At 41.9% G+C, this 22,601-nt stretch overlaps 1 protein-coding gene across 1 annotated transcript; it reads right to left on the bottom strand.

The window, feature by feature from the left end:
• Window positions 1–5,753: 5,753 nt before the first annotated feature.
• On the bottom strand, window positions 5,754–11,634 carry LOC131253618 (trans-cinnamate 4-monooxygenase). Its single transcript, XM_058254686.1, has 4 exons — window positions 11,231–11,634; window positions 9,870–10,320; window positions 8,959–9,095; window positions 5,754–6,622 (listed from the first exon to the last, which is right to left on the bottom strand). Exons 1-4 carry the CDS (start codon window positions 11,562–11,564, stop codon window positions 6,024–6,026), a joined length of 1,521 nt encoding a protein of 506 aa, XP_058110669.1. The 5' UTR covers window positions 11,565–11,634; the 3' UTR covers window positions 5,754–6,023.
• Window positions 11,635–22,601: the final 10,967 nt, after the last annotated feature.

Here is a 22,601-nt window from a genome sequence, read left to right as displayed (position 1 = left end):
TAGATAACAGATATTGAAGAAAGTGCCAAGGTGGCCCCAACATCTGAATGCAGGGGGCTGGTTGGAATAAATGTTAAAAGAGGAGGGTGGTTAGTCTGGAAAGATTGGATGGCATAGTGACCATTTAATTGACGGTCCAAATTCAAAAAACTGATGTATCAATAGATCAACGGTCATGATCGGTCGATCACTTTGATATTTGAAGAGTGACCGATCAATCATTGGGCCCACAGTTTGGACGGTTTAGTCATAGGGAACAAATGCCATGCGTGCAATTTCTGAATATCTGCGTATGACCTGCGGCTGCAGATGGCGTTCCTTTTATTAGGAAGTAAGCCTGAAACGATCACATAAAACATTAGAATATCTGAGCCGTGAAAATGGACGTCCATACCATGATGATCATCTGGAGTGAAAAATGGGACGATCCAACCATCATTTGAACAATAAACAATACATCGAGCCTTACCATCGGTTATCTTTTTTTTTTTTTTTTCAAAGGTGTAACTCTCCTAATGAATGGGCCGTTCTGATTTCCATCCCAGTTGATCTTGATTAGCGTACCACATTTGCACGGCTCAGATTTTATACAAAATTGACACGTCATTAGAAAATAAAAAATGTTGTATGTGAAGTTTACATACTAGGTTCCTATATGATCATTTCTCTTGCTGGGCCTCAATCTGTTATGGGCTGAATCAATGGGTCCATGGGCTGGTATGGTCACAATAACTAATGGACTGGGCCTGAGCTTTGATCAAATGACCGACTATAGATGATGGGTCCAGCCCGACTTATTCAAGTAGGGGTGTACACCAACTGAGCTAGCTCGGTCAACTCGCTCGACTCAGCTCGAAAAAGATCGAATCAGCTCGGTTTGAAGCTGAGTTCAATCTGAGTTGAGCTAGTTTTTAGAACTTGAAAATGAGTTTGAGCTAGCCTCAGCTCAACTTGGCTCGGTTCAAAATATAGCTTGAACCTGGCTTGACTTGGATTGACTGGATTAGGTAGTATAAGTAAAAGAACAGAAAAAGAAGAAATGGGTATTTTCTAATGTTTCAATAAGAATTTCCATAATTGAATCTATATAATTGAAGTAAATACAAAATAGAAAACAAAGCAATGGATATTCTCTGGTGTTGTTCACCAAGTGTTTTATGAAATGAATCAACGAAGTATCAGCGGGTGGCAAGGAAGGTATGTTTTATTAAACAAATTCCTATTTTTCTTGATTTTGACATTGCTTACAAAGTGTTTGATGAAATATTTGTAAAACCGTTGCTGGTGTTTTACATTCAGTATGAATTTAAAGGTGCAGTCCATGTGTCTGTGAAAATACTGCATGGGCGAACTCGGCTCGATCTTGGCTTGAACTCGACTTAAACTGGCTCGAGCTGCTTACTGAACCGAGCTGAGCTGGCCAGTCAAGCTCGAGGACCGAGCCAAGCCGAGTTTGAGTTGAGGTCAGCTAGTGGCTGAGCCAAGTTGAGCTGAGGCCACCTTGATTCAGTTCGACTCAATGTACACCCCTGTATTCAAGACTAGAAATGTGCACTTGGATAGTTTGATGGGTCTGGACTGGGCCAGACAGTACATTGCGTATAGGTCCAATCATGGGCCCGAATGACCAAGTCCCATCGGGACCGCCTGACCCACACACTACTACATGTGAGAGATCAGGACCGTTCATCCAGTGTGTATGCATGTGTATGAACAAGCTCAAGAGTCACCCCAACTGATGAGAGCATGACATTGTAAAACCTGTTAACTTGTTATTAAATTCATGTATATAAGATTCAATAAATACCAAATTCACTGTTTGACAATCAAAATGCAAATTCATGGACTTAGGAAATGAATTCTAGGCAAGGGCTCTGTGGGGCCCACCTGTTGTATGGGTTTTATCCACGCCGTTCATCCATTTTCAGACCATTTTAGGGTATGAGCACAAAAATGAGGCAGATGTAAGGCTCAAGTGGACCATACCACAGGAAGCAACAGTGATATTGACTACCACTGTTGAATATGAAAGCGGCTACGGTGGATCCCTGACAGTGGGGCCCATCATGATGTATGTGTTTTATATCCATGCCGTCTATATGCTTCGCCCTATCAATCTAGGGCATGAGTCCAAAAATGCAGCCGATCCAAATCTCAAGTGGACCACGCCATAAGGAAATAGTGGTGATTGAACGACCATCATTAAAAACTTCCAGAGGACCACCAGAATGTTTATTTTCCATCCAAATTCCAAGGTGACAAGTAGGGGTGTCAATGGGCCGGGCTCGGGCCTAAAAATAAGAATGTTGAATAAGCTTGGCTTGATGGCGCAGCCTGAAACAGTTCAAAAACCGGGCTGAGACCTACCCAGGCCCGGCCCATTGATAGACTTAGTCACAAGGATCTGGATAAAAGGAGTTCTTGATCCAAAACATGTGGCCAAGAAGTTTTTAATAGTCAATAATCACTATTTCCTATAAGTGTGGTACACTTGAGATTTGGATCCTCTGTGTTTTTGGGCTCATTAACTTAAAATGATATGGTAAAATGGATGAACCTTGTGGATTTAAGACAAATACATTGCGGTGGGCCCATTGTTAAGGATCGACCGAATGGTCAATCACCACTGTTTCCTATAATGTGGTCCATTTGAGATTTGGATCCTCTGTGTTTATGGGCCCATAACTTAAAATGACATGGCAAAATGGATGAACCGTGTGGATATAAGACAAACACATTATGGTGGGGCCGTTGTTAAGGATAGACTGAATGGTCAATCACCACTGTTTTCTATAGTGTGGTCCCGTTGAGATTTGGATCCTCTGTGTTTTTGGGCTCGAAACTTAAAATGATATGGCAAAATGGATGAACCGTGTGGATATAAGATAAATACATTATGGTGGGGCCCGTTGTTAAGGATAGATCGAATGGTCAATCACCCCTGTTTTCTATAGTGTGGTCCACTTGAGATTTGGATCCTCTGTGTTTTTGGCTCATAACTTAAAATGATATGGCAAAATGGATGGACTGTGTGGATATAAGACAAATACATTATGGTGGGGCCCGTTGTTAAGGATTGACAGAATGGTCAGTCACCACTGTTTCCTATAGTGTGGTCCACTTGAGATTTAGATCCTTTGTGTTTTTGGCTCATAACTTAAAGTGATATGACAAAATGGATAAACTGTGTGGATATAAGACAAATACATTATGGTGGGCTTATTGTTAAGGATAGACCATATGGTCATTCACCACTGTTTACTATAGTGTGGTCCACTTGAGATTTGGATCCTCTTTGTTTTTGGGCTCATAACTTAAAATGATATGACAAAATGGATGAACTGTGTGGATATAAAACAAATACATTATAGTGGACCCATTGTTAAGGATCGACCATATGGTCAATCACTACTGTTTACTATAGTGTGGTCTACTTGAGATTTGGATCCAATGTTTTTGGGCTCATAACTTAAAATGATCCGGTGAAATGGATGAACAACATGGATATAAGATAAATACATCACGGTGGGGCCCACAGTTACCGTTGAAACCTTCCTAGGGCCCCACTGAAATGGATGAACGTCCGGCATGGATATAAGACAAATACATCATAGTGGGCTCAACAGTCAGAGATCCACCAACCTCAGCAGACTGGAGATCTACTGGAGCTGCGGCCATTGAAACCTTCCTGGGGTATCCAAAACTTCCGTGACCCTGGAAGTTTTTAATATTGGCCATTCAATCCCCCACCACGTAATCCACTTGAGCTTGCCTCTTACCTTAAAATGATATTCAGAACTGGATGGAAAACGTGACTCAAACCCATACACCACAGTGGGCCCATAGATCCCCTACGTAGAGGACGCAAATTCCCACGCAAGGATGCAGGGTGGGGCCACCACGATGTTTGTGAGAAATTTACCTTCTGCATCTATTTTACTAGATAATTTGAGGACGTGAGACCAAAACTAAGGTGCATCTACCACTATTTTTTTTTTTTTTTTTAACACACGCACACACACCCCACACACACACGCAATAGTGGAGTTTCACTACACCACTGGAGCAAGAGTAGGTAAAGAAATTCTTACAGTTGAAATCTTTGTGGGCTCCAGGTTGATGTTTAGATGATATCCAAACCATTTATAAGGTCATTTCCACTGAGATTAAGTGAAAACACTGAAAATATACCCTGATAAAAAAAAACTTTTATGGCCATAGAAATGCTTTAACAGTTCTCACTGAATGCCCACTGTTACCTCTCGCGTGGCCTACTTAAGTGTGATATACACCTCAGTTTTCGTTAGCATGTGTAGAAATTATCTAATAAAAGGGATGGACATGTGAATTTATCACAAACATCACAGTGGGCCCACCCAGTATTCTTGTGGTGCTATGTACTTCCCATATTTATTTATTGTAGCGGCAGAGCATTTATACAAAGTACTTATCTTGACAACAGAGCATTTATTTAAGGGGAAAAACTTTTATCCTTTTTTTTTTTTTTTGGATTTAATAAAATCCACAAATTTGACAAATCATCCATGAAAAGCAAATAGCTAAAAGATTTTAAATCCATGAATTTCTTGGATCCTTATCCTATAACCCTCGTCCCAACCATCCCTTGACTTTTGTAAGAGGGAGTGCATAACTTTATCCATCACTATCAGACATAAACAAATACATACATCATACCTATCCAAACAATCAGAGAAGCTGATTGTGCGGATGTCATGATTCAAAAAACACCCACCAAAAGCAAATAACAAAGATTTTAAATTTATGAATTTCACAAATGCTTGTCCTAAATACCTCACCCCAACCAATCCTTGGTAAAAGCAGGGTGAAGATCCTTATCCATCGCCATCATACGCAAACAAATACACACCTCAAAGACATTCATACAATCAGAACCACTCATCCTGTCAATTTCATGATTCAAAAGATCACCCATGAAAGGCAAACATTGAAGAATTTAAATCCATGAAATTCACGAATGCTCGTCTTAAATACCTCACCCCAACCATCTCTTAGAAAGAGCAGGGTGCCGAGCCTTGTCCATCACCATCAAACACAAATGAGTACACGCCTCAAACACATCCAAACAGTCCGAGCCACTCGTCATGCCGATGCCCATGAACTTCACAAATGCTTGTCCTAAATACCTCACTCTAACCACCCTCAATGAGAGTGAGTGCTACGCCACACACACCCACGCACGCTGTAGTGGAATTTCACCACCTACGGGTATCGAACCCAAGACCTCGTGTTGAAACTCTTTAGTGTCTACCACTCGGGCAATGACTGGAACCCAACTTGTCCTAAATACCTTACCCCAACCACCCTCTAGAAAAGAGCAGGGCTGCTTACCCTTGTCCAACACCATCAAACATAAATGAGTAGAGGCCTCAAACACATCCAAACAATCAAAGCCACTGATTGTGCAGATGTCGTGATTCAAAAGATCACTCATGAAAAGCAAACATTGAAGATTTGAAATCTATGAACTTCACAAATGTTTCTCTTAGATACCTCACCCCAACCACCTTAAGTAAGAGGGTGTGCCGAGCCTTGTCCCAACACATCCAAACAATCAGAGCCACTGATTGTCTCATCGTGCGGATGTCATGACTCAAAAATAGGAAGGTGGGCCAAACATGTAAATGAAACTTGGCCCATTTGCAATTTTTTCTCAACCATTCATTTACCTTATACACATATGGCCTACCAATAATAATTTCATTTGGGCCGAATAATAGAAACATGGATCACCTGATGGCCGGCTCTGATCTCCCACCCATGTTAGCAAGAGACCCAAAACCATACACGTTTTATTGCAACTTTGCAATGTGCCCATACAAATCCATACATTTTCACTCATCCACCATTCCATCCTCTTGCCAACACCATCCACCATACAAATTCAAAGAAATAAGATAGAAAGAGTCCTTTTCAAAGTAAACATAAGATATTAAAAAAAAAAAAAAAACAAAGAAAAAGAAAAGAAAGAGGAAATAAGAGCCTCAAAACACTCTAGGCTTTGCAATAATAGTGGAATGCTTGAGTATGTGCAAGCTGAACTGCCCTCCTTTCTCACTCGTATCGAGCTTGGCCTGACCGACTGGCGGCATGAGCTCGAAATTCTGGACCAGGCGGCCCAGCGTGATCCCGAGAATCGGCAATGCCAGTATGATCCCTGGGCAACTCCTGCGGCCCACCCCGAACGGGAGGTAGCGGAAATCATTGCCATTAGCTTCCACATTGGCCTCCTCCTCAAGGAACCGCTCGGGGCGGAACTCCTCAGGCTTCTTCCATTGCTTGGGGTTGTTTGCTAAGAACCATGCATTGACTAGGATCTTGCTCTCGGCCGGGATGTCGTAGCCTGCCAGCTTAGCATCGTTCAAGTTCATGTGTGGGACGAGAAGTGGGATGGCCATGCGGAGCCTGAGCGTCTCCTTGACCACTGCCTGGAGGTAGGGGAGCTTGTAGGTGTCTGGCTCAGTGACCTGGACGCCGGGGCCTAGGATCGTGTCGAGCTCGTTACGCAGCTTCTGTTGGATCTCGGGGTGGTTCACGAGCTCCGCGATGCCCCACTCAATCGACCACAATGTCGTCTCAATGGCTGGTTTGGGTCACATGAGCAAGCGTAGGTATTGTTAAGACAGTTGATCTCATGACCTGAGAATGCATGCACCTACAGGCAAGGTACCATCTTTCCTACCAATATGCCACTTATGTAAGCCCCACCATAAAGCTTCCTAGGTCAGTCTGATTATTAAGTGGGCCACACCATCAGTCTGATTCAACATATAGGTGTGACCCACCTAATGAACAGACAAACCTAAGTTTCGATAAGGGAGATCTTCATGGTGGGGCTCATGGGTTATCTGCTATTGATTTTCTACCCAAACGGCATATTGGTACGACCCAATATACCACTTGTGCATATGAAAACAGTAGGCCCCACCATGAAAATCACCTGGGCCAGGTGGGCCACACTTTCAGAATCATAATTCAACATATAGTTGTGGTCCACCTAGTAATCAGATCAGCCTGATTTTCAAGAGGGGGTCTTCAAGGTGGGCCCATCGGTTCCCTTCGTTTTGATTTTCTACACTAGGCATCTTGGTGTGGAACCTTGTGTAGGATACCAGTAACATGAAAAAGATGGGCCCCACCACCGTTTGAATCAATGGACAACTGAGTGTTGAACTCAACAGACAAGTGTGGCCCACTTAATCATCAGATCAGCCTAATTTGGTGTTCTTCAAAAAGTGGGGTCCATCATTTTAACGGTCCTGATACCTACAAAAGCGGACAGGTTGGTGGGAAAGATGATGCTTGGTCCAGTGGCAACTGACATCTTTGCAGGGAAATAGAAATCTATAACCATGACAGGGGTATTTTGGTCATTTCAATAAGATGGGTACATTGCTATCGTCCATCTGATCATGCAGCTGGCGGGCCACGCGCATTTAATGGATGAGAGCCGCCTTGGACTTGGAACCTTCCCATATCCCAAAAAGAGTCACTTTGGAATCTTTGCAGATAAAACACGCGGTGGTGAAGCGATAGCGTACCGGTAATTTTTGAGTTGTGGTGTCCCATCCAATCAGGCGAATCTAACCGTCCATTTGGTGGTCATCAAATGGACGGTTCAAATCAAGAGATCGGCGCCACACATTCAGCGGTTCAATCAGTCTTGAGTTCGGTCCATTGTCCATCCACCGGTGCCCGCGGTCTAATCCTTACCACACTTGTTTGAGGAAATAGGACCGTTGGATTTTTTTTTTTCAATTATAGCCGTCCAATAAATGCCCACCAATCCCTTAATCAGATAATAAAGAGTGAGATTTTGTTTATGTATACTAGAACCATGATGTCGACAGCTTAATTTGACTCACTTATATGCCACGTATGCAGTTTCCGAGTGCCTGAGTATCATCCATCACACCGCCAGCAGAGTATAAAACCTATCTCTAAAATGACATCTTTGCCATACGTTACTCTAAGCAAAACAGTCAATTTATATATTATCTGTTACGTTACTCGGCTGCTAAAAGGACCGAATTACCCTCTAATCTTTTCTAGGTGTCGTGGCTTGAAATGTACGTTCGCGGTTACATGACACGGTCACAAAAGCTTCCTAAGGAAACAAAATGACCAAAATACCCTTGAAAAAGATCGTTGGCAAGTGGGGTATGAATTGAGTGCGCCGTTGCAGGGACAAACACGGAATTGACTATAGGCATGGACAATGCCCAATTAGCATTTTAATGAGTTGGACATAGATTGCCAACAACGCTGGTCTTTAAGATGAATTTGGATCTTCGGCTTAACATAAACAGAAAATATCTGTTTTTATGCATGTGTCCATAGTCATTGGTCTAAGCTATTACTAACATGTCAGCACTGCTGCATTAAATGCAAGCTGTGTGATATGTGGTCCAATCAGATTGCAATAATCATATACTTTTTATCTGTGGCAAGCAGGGAATATTTGTAGCACTTAAGTTTGCCTACTGTCCAATCAAATCCCACGGTACCATGCTCACCAACTTTCGTAAAGGTACACATCTGGACAAGTTGGATGTAATGACGAGCCAAGCTCTGTAGGTCAAACGTACACGTCACAATTGGTTCCACAGAGCTTGGCCCACATCGTGCTCTGGTACATTTTTTGAGACACTCTAGCGGAGTGTGACCGTCCATCCATATGCTTACATATGGTGGCAGATTTAGCTCAATCCAAACCGTCAAAATTGTCCGCCCACTTAACCAAAATGATTGATGGGACAGTCCAAGTCTAAGAGCCATCCAGAATGGGGCCCATGGTTTGGACGGTTCTGATCGAGCTATTACTCTGCTGGAGTACACCAAAATACTGCCCAAAACCCACATGAGTGAAATGACGAAAATACCCTTGGACAGGGAAGTAGGTAGGAGTTGATTACTTACCAGCGACGTTGATGTTTTCTACAATGTAGAGGACGTTGTCTTCATTGATTTCTCCCTTGTTTTGGGCATCGAGGATGTGGTCGATGGCGCATTTTAGCCCAGATGCGCTGGCCGAGCCTTTGGTGCTTGCGAGCTTCCTGTAATTAAAATATCCCGGATTTAAAAACTTATCTAATTATTATTATATAATAATAGAAATTATCAAAATCATGGATATCTCGTGACATGCCAGAGCGTAAAGTAAGCCGTCTGAGTGCACTTTCATGGGAGCAGATTAGGTGCCGCAGTTACCATGGGCCCACCTTGATGTATTTATTCTATATCTACACCGTCCATCCGTTCTTCCTCATCATTTAGGGCACCAAATCTCAGGTGGACCATACCATAAGAAACAGTGGATTTTTACCATTAAAAACTTTACCTGGGCCACAAAAGTTTTAGATGAATCTGAATTTAAGTTATGATCCAAACGCCCCCTTAGTATTTAACCATTATGGTTTGGATCCTTAGGCTGGTTAAAATACTCCGAAAAAATGGTTCCATCCTTCCAATAAGTTAAAAATCGCCGAAAAATTATTCTCCCAAGTCTCAACTCAAAATCAATTAAAAAAATCTAAATCTCAAAAAAAAAAAAAATAAAATAAATAAATAAATGATCAGACCATTAGATAGGCTACACGTGATGTTTTCAGTAGTATATAATTTTTGCAACGGCGGCCCACTTTATGATTAGATCTACAAGGGCTATACCTATAGGATGGTTTGGATTTCATAAACATACCACGTGGTCGATGATTATCAACTCCACTTAATGAAGGACATTTTGGTAATTTCAACCTTAAAAAAACCCACAAAAATTTTCTAAATATTCCAAAAAAAAAAAGAAAACAAAGAAGAAGAAAAAAACTTACTTCCTCTCCTCAAGAAAGTAGTCCTTGAAGAGCTGCAGCCTCCTTTCCTTCACTTCCTTGCAAATCTTCAAATACCCTCTCAAGAAAGGCCTCAAGATGGGAATGAAATCACCGTAATTATATTCAAAGCTCTGGGCTAATCTGCTCCGTTCACCATTCAATGCTTTCAGCTTCACGAACAGAGGATCTTCCTCACTCTCAAATCTCCTATCGAACATGATCCGGTACATGTTGTTGTACATCATCAGCTGTAGCCTTCTCCTCAATACAATCCCCTTCGTTGCCGCATCTGGATTCGCTTTCACATCTTCCACCACACGTGCGATCTCGTCTTCCCATCCGTACCTGTACTGCTGGACCACCTTGTTCGTGAAGAATGGGACGGTCATGATCCGACGCATCTTACGCCAGTGATCACCGTAGACCGTAAACACCATGTCCTGGCCCTTGCCTGCATAATCAGAAGATGATCAACACCATCCGTTAGTTGGGCTTCTATCAATACCGCCGATTGGATGGTTCGGATTGCCTGATAGACGGTTCAGATTGCTGATTTGGCCGATCCTTATACAATTGGCCATGACAGCGTTTTATAGATCGATCCAGTCCATCCGGTAGTTGGTCTTCTATCCATGCCATGGACTGGATGGTTGGGATTAAGTGATAGATGGTTCAAATTGCTGATTTAGCCCTCATTATATGATTAGCCATGTCAGACGGAATGGACGGCACAGATCGATCCATTCCACTGTACTAGATCATCTCTCTTTTAACTTATTCTTTTGGATCCTGTAAGCCGAGGTCATCTGATCGATAACCCTTTCTATCCACTTTTTGGAATACCATAGCATAAAAGTGGAGTAAAAAGGGTGTATCTATCAAAAAGTAAGAATATTGCTTTTTCTTTTTTCTTTTTTTTTTTTTGGCACGGTGGCCCTGGCCAAATGAACGGTCGAGATTCATCCATTCCATGTAACGGATAAACCCTTTTTGCTTGTTGTAAGACGCTGTAACCTTTTTTTCCCACTTTTCATAGTACGGTGGTATAAAAAGTGAAGAAAAGGTTGTATCTATCAAAAAGTAGGGCGGAAATAGTAATCAAGATTCCACACCCAATGCTGCCTTTCCCGCCAGCCACCACATCATTTGTGTCGAAAATCCGAGCCGTTGAAAAGGTGAGCCGCATCATAAATCGATGGATATCCAACGGTCTTACTTAATGCGACGGTGCGGCTACCCAATGAGCAGATTGGCCCAGCACTTCAACGGCTCGGATTTTGTATAAGAGTCGCGGGTTGGCAGGACAGAAGACAGCTGCGGCCACGTGTTGCCGTCATGACGGGATTTACGAAGGAACGCGCCTGTGAAGATGTCGAAGACGACGTTTCGGGTCCTGGACCCGAACTCGACGCCCTGAGTGTGGAGGACTTCCTTGGCGAGGTCAGGGGAGGAGACGACGACGAGGTTGCGCTGGCCCATTCGGAGGAGTAAGATCTCTCCGAACCGACGGGCGAGATCGGACAGGTTTCGATGGTTGAGATCATCGCCGACCTGGAGCCAGTTGCCGAACACAGGGACGGGGATTGGGCCCGGCGGGAGCTTGAATCTCTTCCCGCGTAGCTTTGATACGACGGTGGCGACGATGATGGAGAAGAAGAGAGCGAAAAGGGCCTTCTGCAAGAGAAGGAGATCCATCGCCGAGAATGAACGGCTGGAATTGAGAGAGAGGGAGGTGGGAGAAGGTGGAGTGGTGAGGAAATGCGGTGGGTAGGAAGGTGTTTTATAACGCAGCGTAGGGGCGTTAGCGTTAACGGAAACCGTTAGTTTTCACGGAGTTTGGAGGTGACGGCGGGAGGGGTAGGTGGGTGAATATGAGCGGATGAAATGGGATCTTCTCGGTTAGGCATGTGGATGGTGGGGTCCACCAGCGACGTTGGGGGAGTGGATTAGGTGTTATTTCGGGTAACACCCACTAGGGTATTGCCCTTACCGTGGGGCCCACCTTGATGATTTTTCATATATCCACGCCATTCATTTAGGTGGGCCATAGGAAACGAACGCCTATCATTAAAAACTTACTAAGGCCGAACGTAATGTTTATTTTCCATCCTACCCGTTCATAAGGTCAACCAGATTTAGATGGATTAAAGATGCGAAGATCGACTTGATCCAAAACTCTTACGGCCCACAAAATTTTTTTAAACTATCATTCACCATTGTTTCCAACGGTGTGGTCCACCTGATATTTTTATACGATTAAGTTTGGGATCACATTCTAAAATGAGCTGGAAAATGGATGGACGGTATGGATATACAACACCATCATCGAGGTAGGCCCCACACGGTAAGAGCAACACACTAGGGCCTTACCCATCAAAGCACCCAAGTTGGGATGCAAATTTGAGCCCTACCATGATATGTGTCTTTTATCCACACCTTCCACCCATTTCGCCGGATCATTTTGGGCATGCGCTCAAAACATAGGCAGATCTAAATCTCAGGTGGATCACACCACACGAAACAGTGGCGATTAAACACTTACCATTGGAAGCTTATTGGGGCTACACAAGTTTTTGATCAAGTTGATGTTTGTGGTTTCCAGCCCAGAAAGTTTCCAATGGTAAGTGTTTAATTACCATTACTTCACGTGATGTGGTTCACTTGAGATTTAGATCTGCCTTAATATTAAGCTTGGATAAAACACGTACATTATAGGTTATGGTGGGCCTATATATATATATATATATATATATATATATCAGTTGGCTGGCTGGTGTTGGGGTCATGGGCCAAATTCAATTCACAAATTTACTGATGTGAATGCTCTCCCTTGAAGTGTGTGCGCGCCAGGCTGAATGTACAACGCGGTGGAAGATTGTCTTCTACGGGACAGTGACATTGAATATCTTTTCCAAGGGCAGCTTTTAAATGTGTATTTAAAATACCGGAGTCGCTGCTAGCCGATTAGGCTGAGGTGTGTCGAAGATCGACTAGAGTTCACGGACCTATCTTAGGTCGGCGAATCATGAAAATCCCCGGCCTAAGTGGTTCCTAATGTTTGGCCTGCAATCTTGATAAAGGTCTTGGTTACGAGAAAATTAGTTGGCATGTTCTCTTGCCCGTACTGACGTGTAGTGTCTACTTTAACGAACGTATAGTTTCAAGAAAATTGTATATCTACAAAAATGTTAGTAATATGGATACGGTCATGCTTCACATATCCCTACGTGAGGGTTGGGTAGGCAAAAGAAAAAATAAACAGATCGTAGCCTCGCTTCACATAGCCGAAAGATAATGGGAAGGCAAACAGGATAAAATAAACGTATAAAAAGAATAAAACATACTAACCTTGCTTCACAGAGTCGAGGCTTTGGGCAGGCGAGCGGAATAGGAAATAAATAAGCAAATGTAGTAAATAAAAGAAATAATATTAGTTGAGAAGAGAATGTATGAAATGGACTGCGTTCTAAGCTTGATTGAGATGTAAGAAGGAGAAAATATAAGTTAAACACCTTTTTCTTAAATAAGAAAATGGATAATCGGACGTCCCTAATCCTGACTCTATTCTTGTCGTGACAAGGTTGGCTTTGCTGAGTTAGATTGTTGTTGTGGGTTGAGGCAGAACCTTGGCGTATGTATGATTCTTGTAGTGGATCCTAGGTGGCAGAACCCCCCTCGTTGTTGAGGAAGGGAAACCAAGAAAAATTGGAAAAACTTCTGCACGATTCATTCTGTCATTTCTTCCTCTTCTTGGATAGGAGGATGTTGTTTATATATGCCACGAAATTGTCTACTCGCCATGTGCTCGTGGACACTTGTCAAAATTTCTCATGCAAGGTTTGTCAGAGGGAATAAAATCCTGAGGTTTCAAGGACAGGTGTCTGTTGGCTAGTCACTGTTGAGACTGACTCAAATATTGCATATTTTTCCCCATTTATATCTTGGTTTTATGAACATGATACTGATTAATGTTATATTTTATACATGTTTGTATTGTAAGGTGAATATGAAAGCTTGGATTGAAAAGAATGCTAAAAGCATGGATTTAATGTTCAAGAATCACTAAGGCAAAAGATGGATCTTAGGAGACCTGTAAGACCCGTATCCTAGCTTGTACTGTTTCGTATGCTTCCGCGGTCCTCCCGGTCGAATTTCGATGACCCGCGATTTGTTATCAGCGTTTGCGCGCGATCCTGAGCTGTGTCTCGTATATCAGAGTCGGCTCGACTCGAAACTTGTATCCTTACGACTGCGCCTTCGCCGCGGTTCCGACGCCGCGTATTACGCGCCGAGGCAATATTTAGGCCAGGAGATGTAGGCCTGCGTTCAGTTCGAGAAAAACGCCATGTGTTTGCAATCCCAAGAGAATGTCCCATCAATCAATCAATCAATCAAGTACCATATCACATCATGTCAAGTACAACACTATCCCCAAAATCAACTCTCTCTCGTATAACCCATTCCTTACATGTCAAGTACACATCACCCATCCCTTTCTCTCTTTACATCCCATCCTCTCTCTCTAATCCCTTTCTCATTTCCTCCAAAGCAACCCACGTCCAAACAAGAGAGCTCTATGAGAGGAGCTTTAGTGTGGCCCACTTCCTACCCTCTCATCTCCCATCTCAACCCTTCATTTTTCATCATCTTCCATTAAGATTGAAGCCAAGGAGTTCGGCATTCCATTGGACCAAGAAGGAGGCCAATAGGTGAGTGATCCACTATTGATTTTCTATTAGAAGGCCCACTTGTGATGGGACCCATTTTTTTTATGTATGTATTGTGATCATGAAGGGCCCATAGTGGCGGGGTCCCTCCATCACCATCCGATCTCTCATTTTTCTCTTTTTCTCTCTCTTTTTTTGTATGGTAATGATTATGATGAGGTGTGTGGCCCACCATGATGTTTGCATCCAAGCCATTTACCGGTGGACCCCAACCATGTGAGACACACCATGATGTGTGTATGTCATCCCAACCGTCCATCTAGGATGTGGCCCACCCCACACGTGTGGGTGGGGCCCTCCTTGATGTATTTATCCAAATACACCCCGTCCATCCACCCTAATCGGTGTGGCCCACCATGATTTATGTATTTTATTGATGCTGTCCATCTGTTTTATCCAGGCCATCTAGTGGGCTTGGATGATGAGAAAACACAAATATTAGACTTATCCAAAACAGGTGGGCCATGTGGGACCCACCTTGATGAGGTGCATATCCACACCATCTGTCCAGCGTCCCTGGACGTTGGACGTACAATGGAGAGTGGACTGATGGTGGAGATGGCTAACAGTGAAGTGTTAACTGACAGTGGGGTGTACTCGTTAGCTGCATCAGAGAAATAATATATAATAATAATAATAATAATAATAATAATAATAATATATTATATATATTATGAAGGGGGGGGGGGGGGGGCATCACGTGGGACCCACCTCTGTTTCTTTTAAGTTGCAACGTGCAGCAAGTAGGCAGCTGCCCTACCCTTTGACGTTAGCCAGGGTCTGTGGGACCAATCCATGTCGTCCATCCATTAGATGGGCCATACCATTATGCATGTGATAGTGTCCACTGCCCAAGGACGGTGGGACCCACCCCACGTGTGGGGCTGCACCTGATGTATGTAACCGTCCATGTCCAGGTCGTCTAGGGCCTAGACGTTGATATATATATATATATATATTATATATATATATATATATATATTATATTATATACATGATGGTGGGCCTTACGTGGGACCCACCTTTGCCTTGTTAGTGCAGCAAGCTGCACATACAACAACTATATAGCTGCTCCTCTTAACGGCAGCAAGCCCGTAGGCCCACATTGATGTATGTATTTCTACACCGTCCACTGTTTGGACAGTGGGGCCCACCATGATGCACACGTTGTATCCATACCGTCCAAACATTTTGAGATATCATTGTATGGCATGAGTGCAAGGACAAGTTAGATCTAAAGTTCAAGTGGACCTCACCATTTAAATAGTTGATAGTGACATCCACCTTGATGTATGTGCTGTACATCCATGTTGTTCATCTAGTGGGCCCATTTGGGTGGTGTAGGCCCACCTGCTGGTTGTGCAGGGCCCACCTGCTGTGTGGCTCAGCATGATGTATGTGAGGCCTAGATGGAGAGGCCCATTGTGATGTATATTGGGCCCATGAGTGAGGCCCGATGTGATATGCACAAGGCCCATATGATGGGGCCCACCTGCTTGAATCTGAGGCCTATGGGCAAGGCCAATTGTGATGTATTCGTGGCCTATGGGCAAGGTCCATTGTGAGATGTATTAGGCCCATTAGTGCGGCCCATTGATGCAGTCCAATTGATGCATTCAAGGCCCGCTGGTGCGGCCCATGTGATATGTCCAACTTGATATATATGAGGCCCATTGGTGCGGCCCGTGGATGCGATCCACTTGATGTATTTGATAGCCCATGGGTTGAGGCCCAATGTGATGGATATAAGGGCCACGAGTGAGGCCCAATGAGATGTATGTGGGGCCTTTGTATGGGGCTGAATGTGATGTATATGAGGTCCATTGCGATGTGTGATTACTCCATGATGTATGTAATGATGATTATGGCGGGCCATGCCTTGGGAGCAATGATGGTTTAATGTCCATGTTGATGGGCAATGATGGTTAAATGTCCACACTGTGACCTTCCCTTATGTTGATTGTTGAGGCCCATGTGATATGGCCCACTTGATGTATATGAGGCCCATGTGATGTGGCCCTTTGTGACTGTATGAGACCCGTTGTGACTAGATGAGGCCCATTGCGATGTGTGGGGCCCATTGTAATTGTGTGAGATCAATCATTATTATATTCAATAATCATGCATAGCATCATGTTACATGCCCATATGCATCATCTGCATGTTTATTATGAGATGTGATTGACCATTGAATATGCCATAGTACAAATAGTTTTTGAGACTCCCTGATAGGCGGAGTTATCCCACATGAGCGCGCAGTATGCGCAGGATTGATGCGTGATTGGACTGCATGACTTATGTATATTGCATTATGTGTTATGATTACTGTACACCCTAGTGACATCAGGGTCGTAGCCTCCACGGTCATGTTGTGGATGACCAGATGGGACACCGAAAATTTGTTACTAGCATCGGACTGCTATTTCTGGCCCTGGGTGAAAATTTCTAAACCCTCTTGGTACCAAAGAACGCCCCAACGTCGAGACTGAGTGTATATATATGAGTGCATGAGGGCCGTATACCAATAGGCCGCATCTTCCACTGTGTCGTGGTCGGTTAGGAGGAAGTGTGGCCTTACCCGCCTGAGGAAGTAGGCATAGCTAAGCTGAGTCTGACCAGGTCCTAAATGGGTCTATTATCGACGAGCTGGGTAGTCATTGGTATACTGCTGGCAGGTGGGTAGTGAAGTCTTTTCCACTCGTTGGACTACGCGGCGTACAAAGGCGGTAACTAGCTTGGAGTGTACTAGGCCTCGGTGATTATCCCAGAGATGTATAATACTGCAGGAGTTGCATACTCAGCATTATATTCATTCATTTATTTACTCACTATCCACTCAAGCTAGTGGTGCGCAACTATTGTTATGTGTACTTTCGCAATAGCCAGGATTTTGGTTGGGGTACATAACTAACTTGAGATTAGGAGCTTACCATATTGAGTTTATCTATCCAAATTTAAGTATGAGACTGGTTTGGATAGGAGTCATTTATGATAGGCCTCATAGCCTGTGATACCACGTACTATCATCCCGACTTCACATTGCAGCTTGGTCATTTTATTCGCACCACATATTGCATATTGCATTACATCCTCGGGATATGACATTTTGGGTTGCTATATTTCTGCACTTATATGGCCTAGACAGACTTAGTAGGAATTACATATTGCATTGTAACATCGGCATCTGATATTTAGCTCTCTCGACTCCTCATTTGGATAGTTGATTTGTATTGCGTACTTTGATATTGTATGACTTATGGACTTGTCAATATTTCTGCTTACTTTAATATTGTATGGTTTATAGATTTATCAGTATCTCCGTTTACTCTGATATTACATTCTAAACATGCACATACTGCTCATACACTTACACCACCCTCTAAGCTTTCTATAAGCTTATGCACGATAGATGCGTGCAGGTGGCATTAGGTTGCAGCAGCGTCGAGCTTGGAGCGTGCAACGAACTTTTGGAGCTTTAATTTTGATATATGTATTTCCTTTTCAGCATTGTATTCAAATGATTATATTAGTGGATATGTTATGGTGATGTTGCCTTTGTGGTTTGGGTAAACTTGTTATGATTATTACGAGTTAAGTGTACATTAGAAAATCCTCATTGTAGGATCCCAGGATCGGAAGCTGGCGTATGGACGTTGGGAGCCGAGAATGGGGTACTAAAGAAGCTGTCGGTACTGGATTTGGCGATCGAAAATTTTGTGAACCCGGTTTCCGAGTTCGGGGCATGACAAGACCAAGTGTAACAACCCTAAATTTTGGTGCATTAAAAAAACTAAAATAAATATTTAAAAATTTCATTTTTAAATAAAAAATAAAAGCAAGTCAATACTTGAGTTGGTAGAGACATTCTTAGTTAAGAGAGAGGTTTATGGATCGATTCTTGGAGGATGTGTTCATCCTATCTTATGAAAAGTTTCTTTAAAAATAGATACGAAGATGTTTCTGCATAAGAAAAAAAGAGATAGGAAGTTGTAAAGAAAAAGTGAGGGAAGATTCTAAGAGGGCTTGATTAGGTAAGTTCCAACCCTTAGATTTTTTTAATTTTTTATTATATTGTTAATTTCTTCTTGATCTATACAATGGATGGTGTGGATCATCCACACGATCATTGTATAGGTGTGTAGAGACAATTTTAACCTAGTAATGCTTTATGATTTCAGATTTGTTCAGTAATATTCTAGGAATAAATTTAATGGGTGCAATCTGACTGTGTTAAGATAGATCTGAAAGGGTCATTTGATCTTAAGCATCAAAAGATAACAGTGCCTTGAATTTCAGATCGATCTTACCATCGGATGAGCCACATTAGTCAGATATATAAATGTTTAATAAGTTAAGATTTCTGTGCAACTGATTGGTATCACTTAGTGTCGAAAGTTGAGATGGGCCATCGATATATATGTGATTAAATCCACATAATTCATCTAATGTGTAGAGGCAAAATATGCCAAGACCTCAAGAATCTGGATGATCAAATAATCTGGTGGGCCACCCCGATTAATTATTTGATATTTAATTTTAGGATCTTAAAAAGAAAATCTAAATCTTGATAATTAAATTTAATAAACATATAAATTTAATTATTTGATCATTTAGGGTTTGGCCACTTAGGATGTATATCAAAAGTGTGCCCAACCATGTAAAATAACTAGATGAATAATAATGTTATCGATATGACTGATAAGATTTCTGAATTCAAACCAACCTAATTACCTTGTGAATTCTACACTACCAGACTCAGGTGAGAAACTCAACGTACCTCATGATTCATTGGAATTAAAATAAATCATTTGTGATGGTTTAATTGATTGATATACTGACTTGAGTATTTTGTTACGATAATTATACGTTAAATTCATATGTGAATATTTTGATCAAGACAACTATGCCAAATATGAAAATGATACATTCATATATCATCCATTTTTCATTACATTTACATAATGAATGATCGATCCTAGGGGCCTTCCCTGTAAGAAATGTCAATCCTGGTAGAGCGTTACCAGATGCGGGCTATGCCCAAGCCTACCGAAAGGTAGAAGCCTACCCAAAGGGTGGATGCGGGTTGACGACCTCCAACCCAAGCAGATGGACGATCATCCCATCTAATGCATTCATACACCATTTGCATCCATATCATTATACATATATTTTTATGTTATTTTAATTGCATTGATTATGAACCATGCTGGGTTAGTTCACTAAGCCTGACCAGCTTACATTTTTATTGATGGAAAAACTGTACAGAGGGGCCATTAACAAATGATGTGAGGCAAGAACCAGAAGGATTTATCGCACCTGAACACGACCCATATGAAACATGACTATACTTATCTAAAGATGAAGTGGTAACATTAGACCATTTTTGATTATATGATTTATTTGCTAAAATAGTTTGATTAGCGTATAATGCATATTGATATTGATTTTGAGATTTTAAGAAATTATTTAGATTTATCTAATTGAATAATGTTAGTCTGGAATAAACATATTTATAGTATGATGATATAATAAATGAATGATTTTTAATATTTATATTATTTTAAGGGTCGTCAAGATTTATATATGCTTGGGTGATTGATGCTAAGTGTTATGTATGTGTGATTGGAGTTGGGGTGGAACTTAGACATAATGTAATTATCACCTCTGATTAAATTGATTAAGGAATTAAGTTAGTACACTTTGTGTACGAGTTACGAACTGAAACTCGGGTCTAAGGATGCACACTTTGTACTTGAATTTTGAGGCGTAATACTAAGAATTGAGAATTCTCATGCCAAAGATCCAAGGAAACCAAGTACAAAGGATGGAGAAAAGATTGGCAAAAGCACAAGTTAAACAACAAAAAAACAGGACAGTTCGATGCCACCGTGCACAAAATAGTCCAGCAAGAAAATAACTTAATTCAGTGTTATCTAAGCTTAATTCATGCCATCGAAGCCAGCATCAGTACCACCGAATGTACACAAAACAGTTCAGCAAGAAAACAACTTAATTCAGTGATACCTAAGTTTAATTCGATACCACTGACGCCAGCATCGGTGCCACCTAAGCCAATTTCGTTGCCACCTAAGTACTCTGCACATACAATTTCAGATGCGATAAAATTTCAGATACTATTTCGGTGTTACCGAAATCGCGTAGAGTTGTAATGCAGGGTCGACACGGATTGCGTAATTTAAGGCGGTTTGCGAAAATTCCAAGTTGGTGCATAAGAGGGGGATTCATAACTATAAATAGGAGTCTCTAAGACGTTTATAAGCATCTTCTAGGGTTCAAGGAGTGGAGCAAAAGGGTGGAGCCACCGTCCAAGAGCTTTCTTCTTCTTCTTCCTTAGTTGGTTTTTATGCTTTTTTTGAGAGACTTTAGTTCAATCATGTCTATGGTCAGCTAAACCTCTTAGCTAGGGTTAGGGGTGTACATGAATCGAGCTAGCTCGGTTAGCTCGCTTGACTCGACTCAAAAAAGCTCGATTCAACTCTTTTCGAAGTTGAGTTCAAGCTGAGTTGAGCTGATTTTTTGAGCTTGAAAATGAGTTCGAGCCGAGTTCGAGCTGGCCCTAGCTCGACTCGACTCGGATCGAATCCAGCTCGAATTGAACTCAGATCGAACCAGTTCGGTGACTCGGTTACTTTGCTATTGATGTTGCTCATCGAGTGTTTGATGAAATGACTCAATGAAGTGTGGCTAGTGGCAAGGAAGGTATGCACATCAAACAAATACCCTTTTTTTCTTGGTTTTTATATTGCTTAGAAGGTGTTTGATAAAATACCTGTAAAACCATTGCTTCTGTCTTACATACAGTGAGAGTTTGAAGTTACAGTCCAGGTGTTTGTGGAAATGCCTCAATGGCGAACTAGGCTCGAACTCGGCTCGAGCTACTGACCAAACTGAGCCGAGCTGGCCAATTAGGCTCGAGGATCGAGCTAAGCCGAGTTCAAGCTGAGGTTAGCTAGTGGCTGAGCCGAGTTGAGTTGAGGCCAACTCGACTCGGTTTGACTCGATGTATACCCCTAACTAGGGCTAAGAGGTGAAGCTTGTAGCGTGATTAGGATGTTTGCTTTGCTTTGATTCATGTTTTGTTTAACTCTCTTGGATTCTAGTTTGATTATAAAAAATATTTTTAGTTTATAATGGTTTGTTGTGACAAATTACAATAGATCTGCGATAGCTTTGAATATCTTTTTTTCCTATTTAAGATTATGAGATTGGTTAATCCTGTTGTTCACCATTGTCCATTGGGCATGGTGGGTGATAGAATTCTTCCCATAATTCTCCTCTATTAATGATTAGATACATGAGAAGTTCAGAGATTCAATCATCTCTCTCTTTTTCCAATTGGATAGGATAAGACTCTTATTCCAATTGAATTTCTTGAATTAAGCAAGGTAGCATCCTGATTGCTACAAGTGGATCCTTGTCACTATAGTTACCACCTTTAAATGGATTGTTTAATCTTATTCACAATTACTCTCTTTAATTATTCAGATTTAGTTTTAGTTCTTAATCTAGTTCCAGTTCTAGTTAAATTCAGAAGACATACAAGTTCAGTCCCTGTGGATTCGACCTCGGTTTTATCGAGATTATTACTACATCGCGACCCTACACTTGGGGTTGTGAACAAGTTTTTGGTGCCGTTGCCGGGGACTAACGGCTGTGTTTTTCTAAAATTAATTAGTTTTAGAATTAGGTGAAGATTAGGACTAACTTTTGTTTTGTTTTTAAGTTAGGATTTTTTCTGGATTTTTTATTTAGAAACTAACATTGTTTTATATTTTGTAGGGTCCTAACATAGAACTCCGATCCGGTAACATTCTTCTAACTTATTCCCTCTACTTTCTTTCCATACTTGATATAGGAATTAGAAAATAAAATTAAAATTTGGTGTGATTCATGGCATACGGACTTTACCAGGTGGTCGATATAAGACGCGGTATTTTCTTGGGTCATTGCCGGCTATACCGTAGATTATTTTACCTAGTGATCC

Source organism: Magnolia sinica, chromosome 8 (assembly GCF_029962835.1).
Source record: "Magnolia sinica isolate HGM2019 chromosome 8, MsV1, whole genome shotgun sequence".
Taxonomy (NCBI): domain Eukaryota; kingdom Viridiplantae; phylum Streptophyta; class Magnoliopsida; order Magnoliales; family Magnoliaceae; genus Magnolia; species Magnolia sinica.
This window is presented reverse-complemented; position numbering and strand designations above follow the sequence as displayed.

Bases quoted from the DNA above. Each gene is read 5' to 3' on its own strand.
- LOC131253618 (XM_058254686.1), bottom strand. From the start codon at position 11,564: ATGGATCTCCTTCTCTTGCAGAAGGCCCTTTTCGCTCTCTTCTTCTCC. The intron at 10,321-11,230 runs GCGCGTTCCTTC...CTGATTATGCAG, and splicing joins CGTCTTCGACATCTTCACAG to GCAAGGGCCAGGACATGGTG. The intron at 6,623-8,958 runs GTAAGTAATCAA...GACCCAAACCAG, and splicing joins AGAAAACATCAACGTCGCTG to CCATTGAGACGACATTGTGG.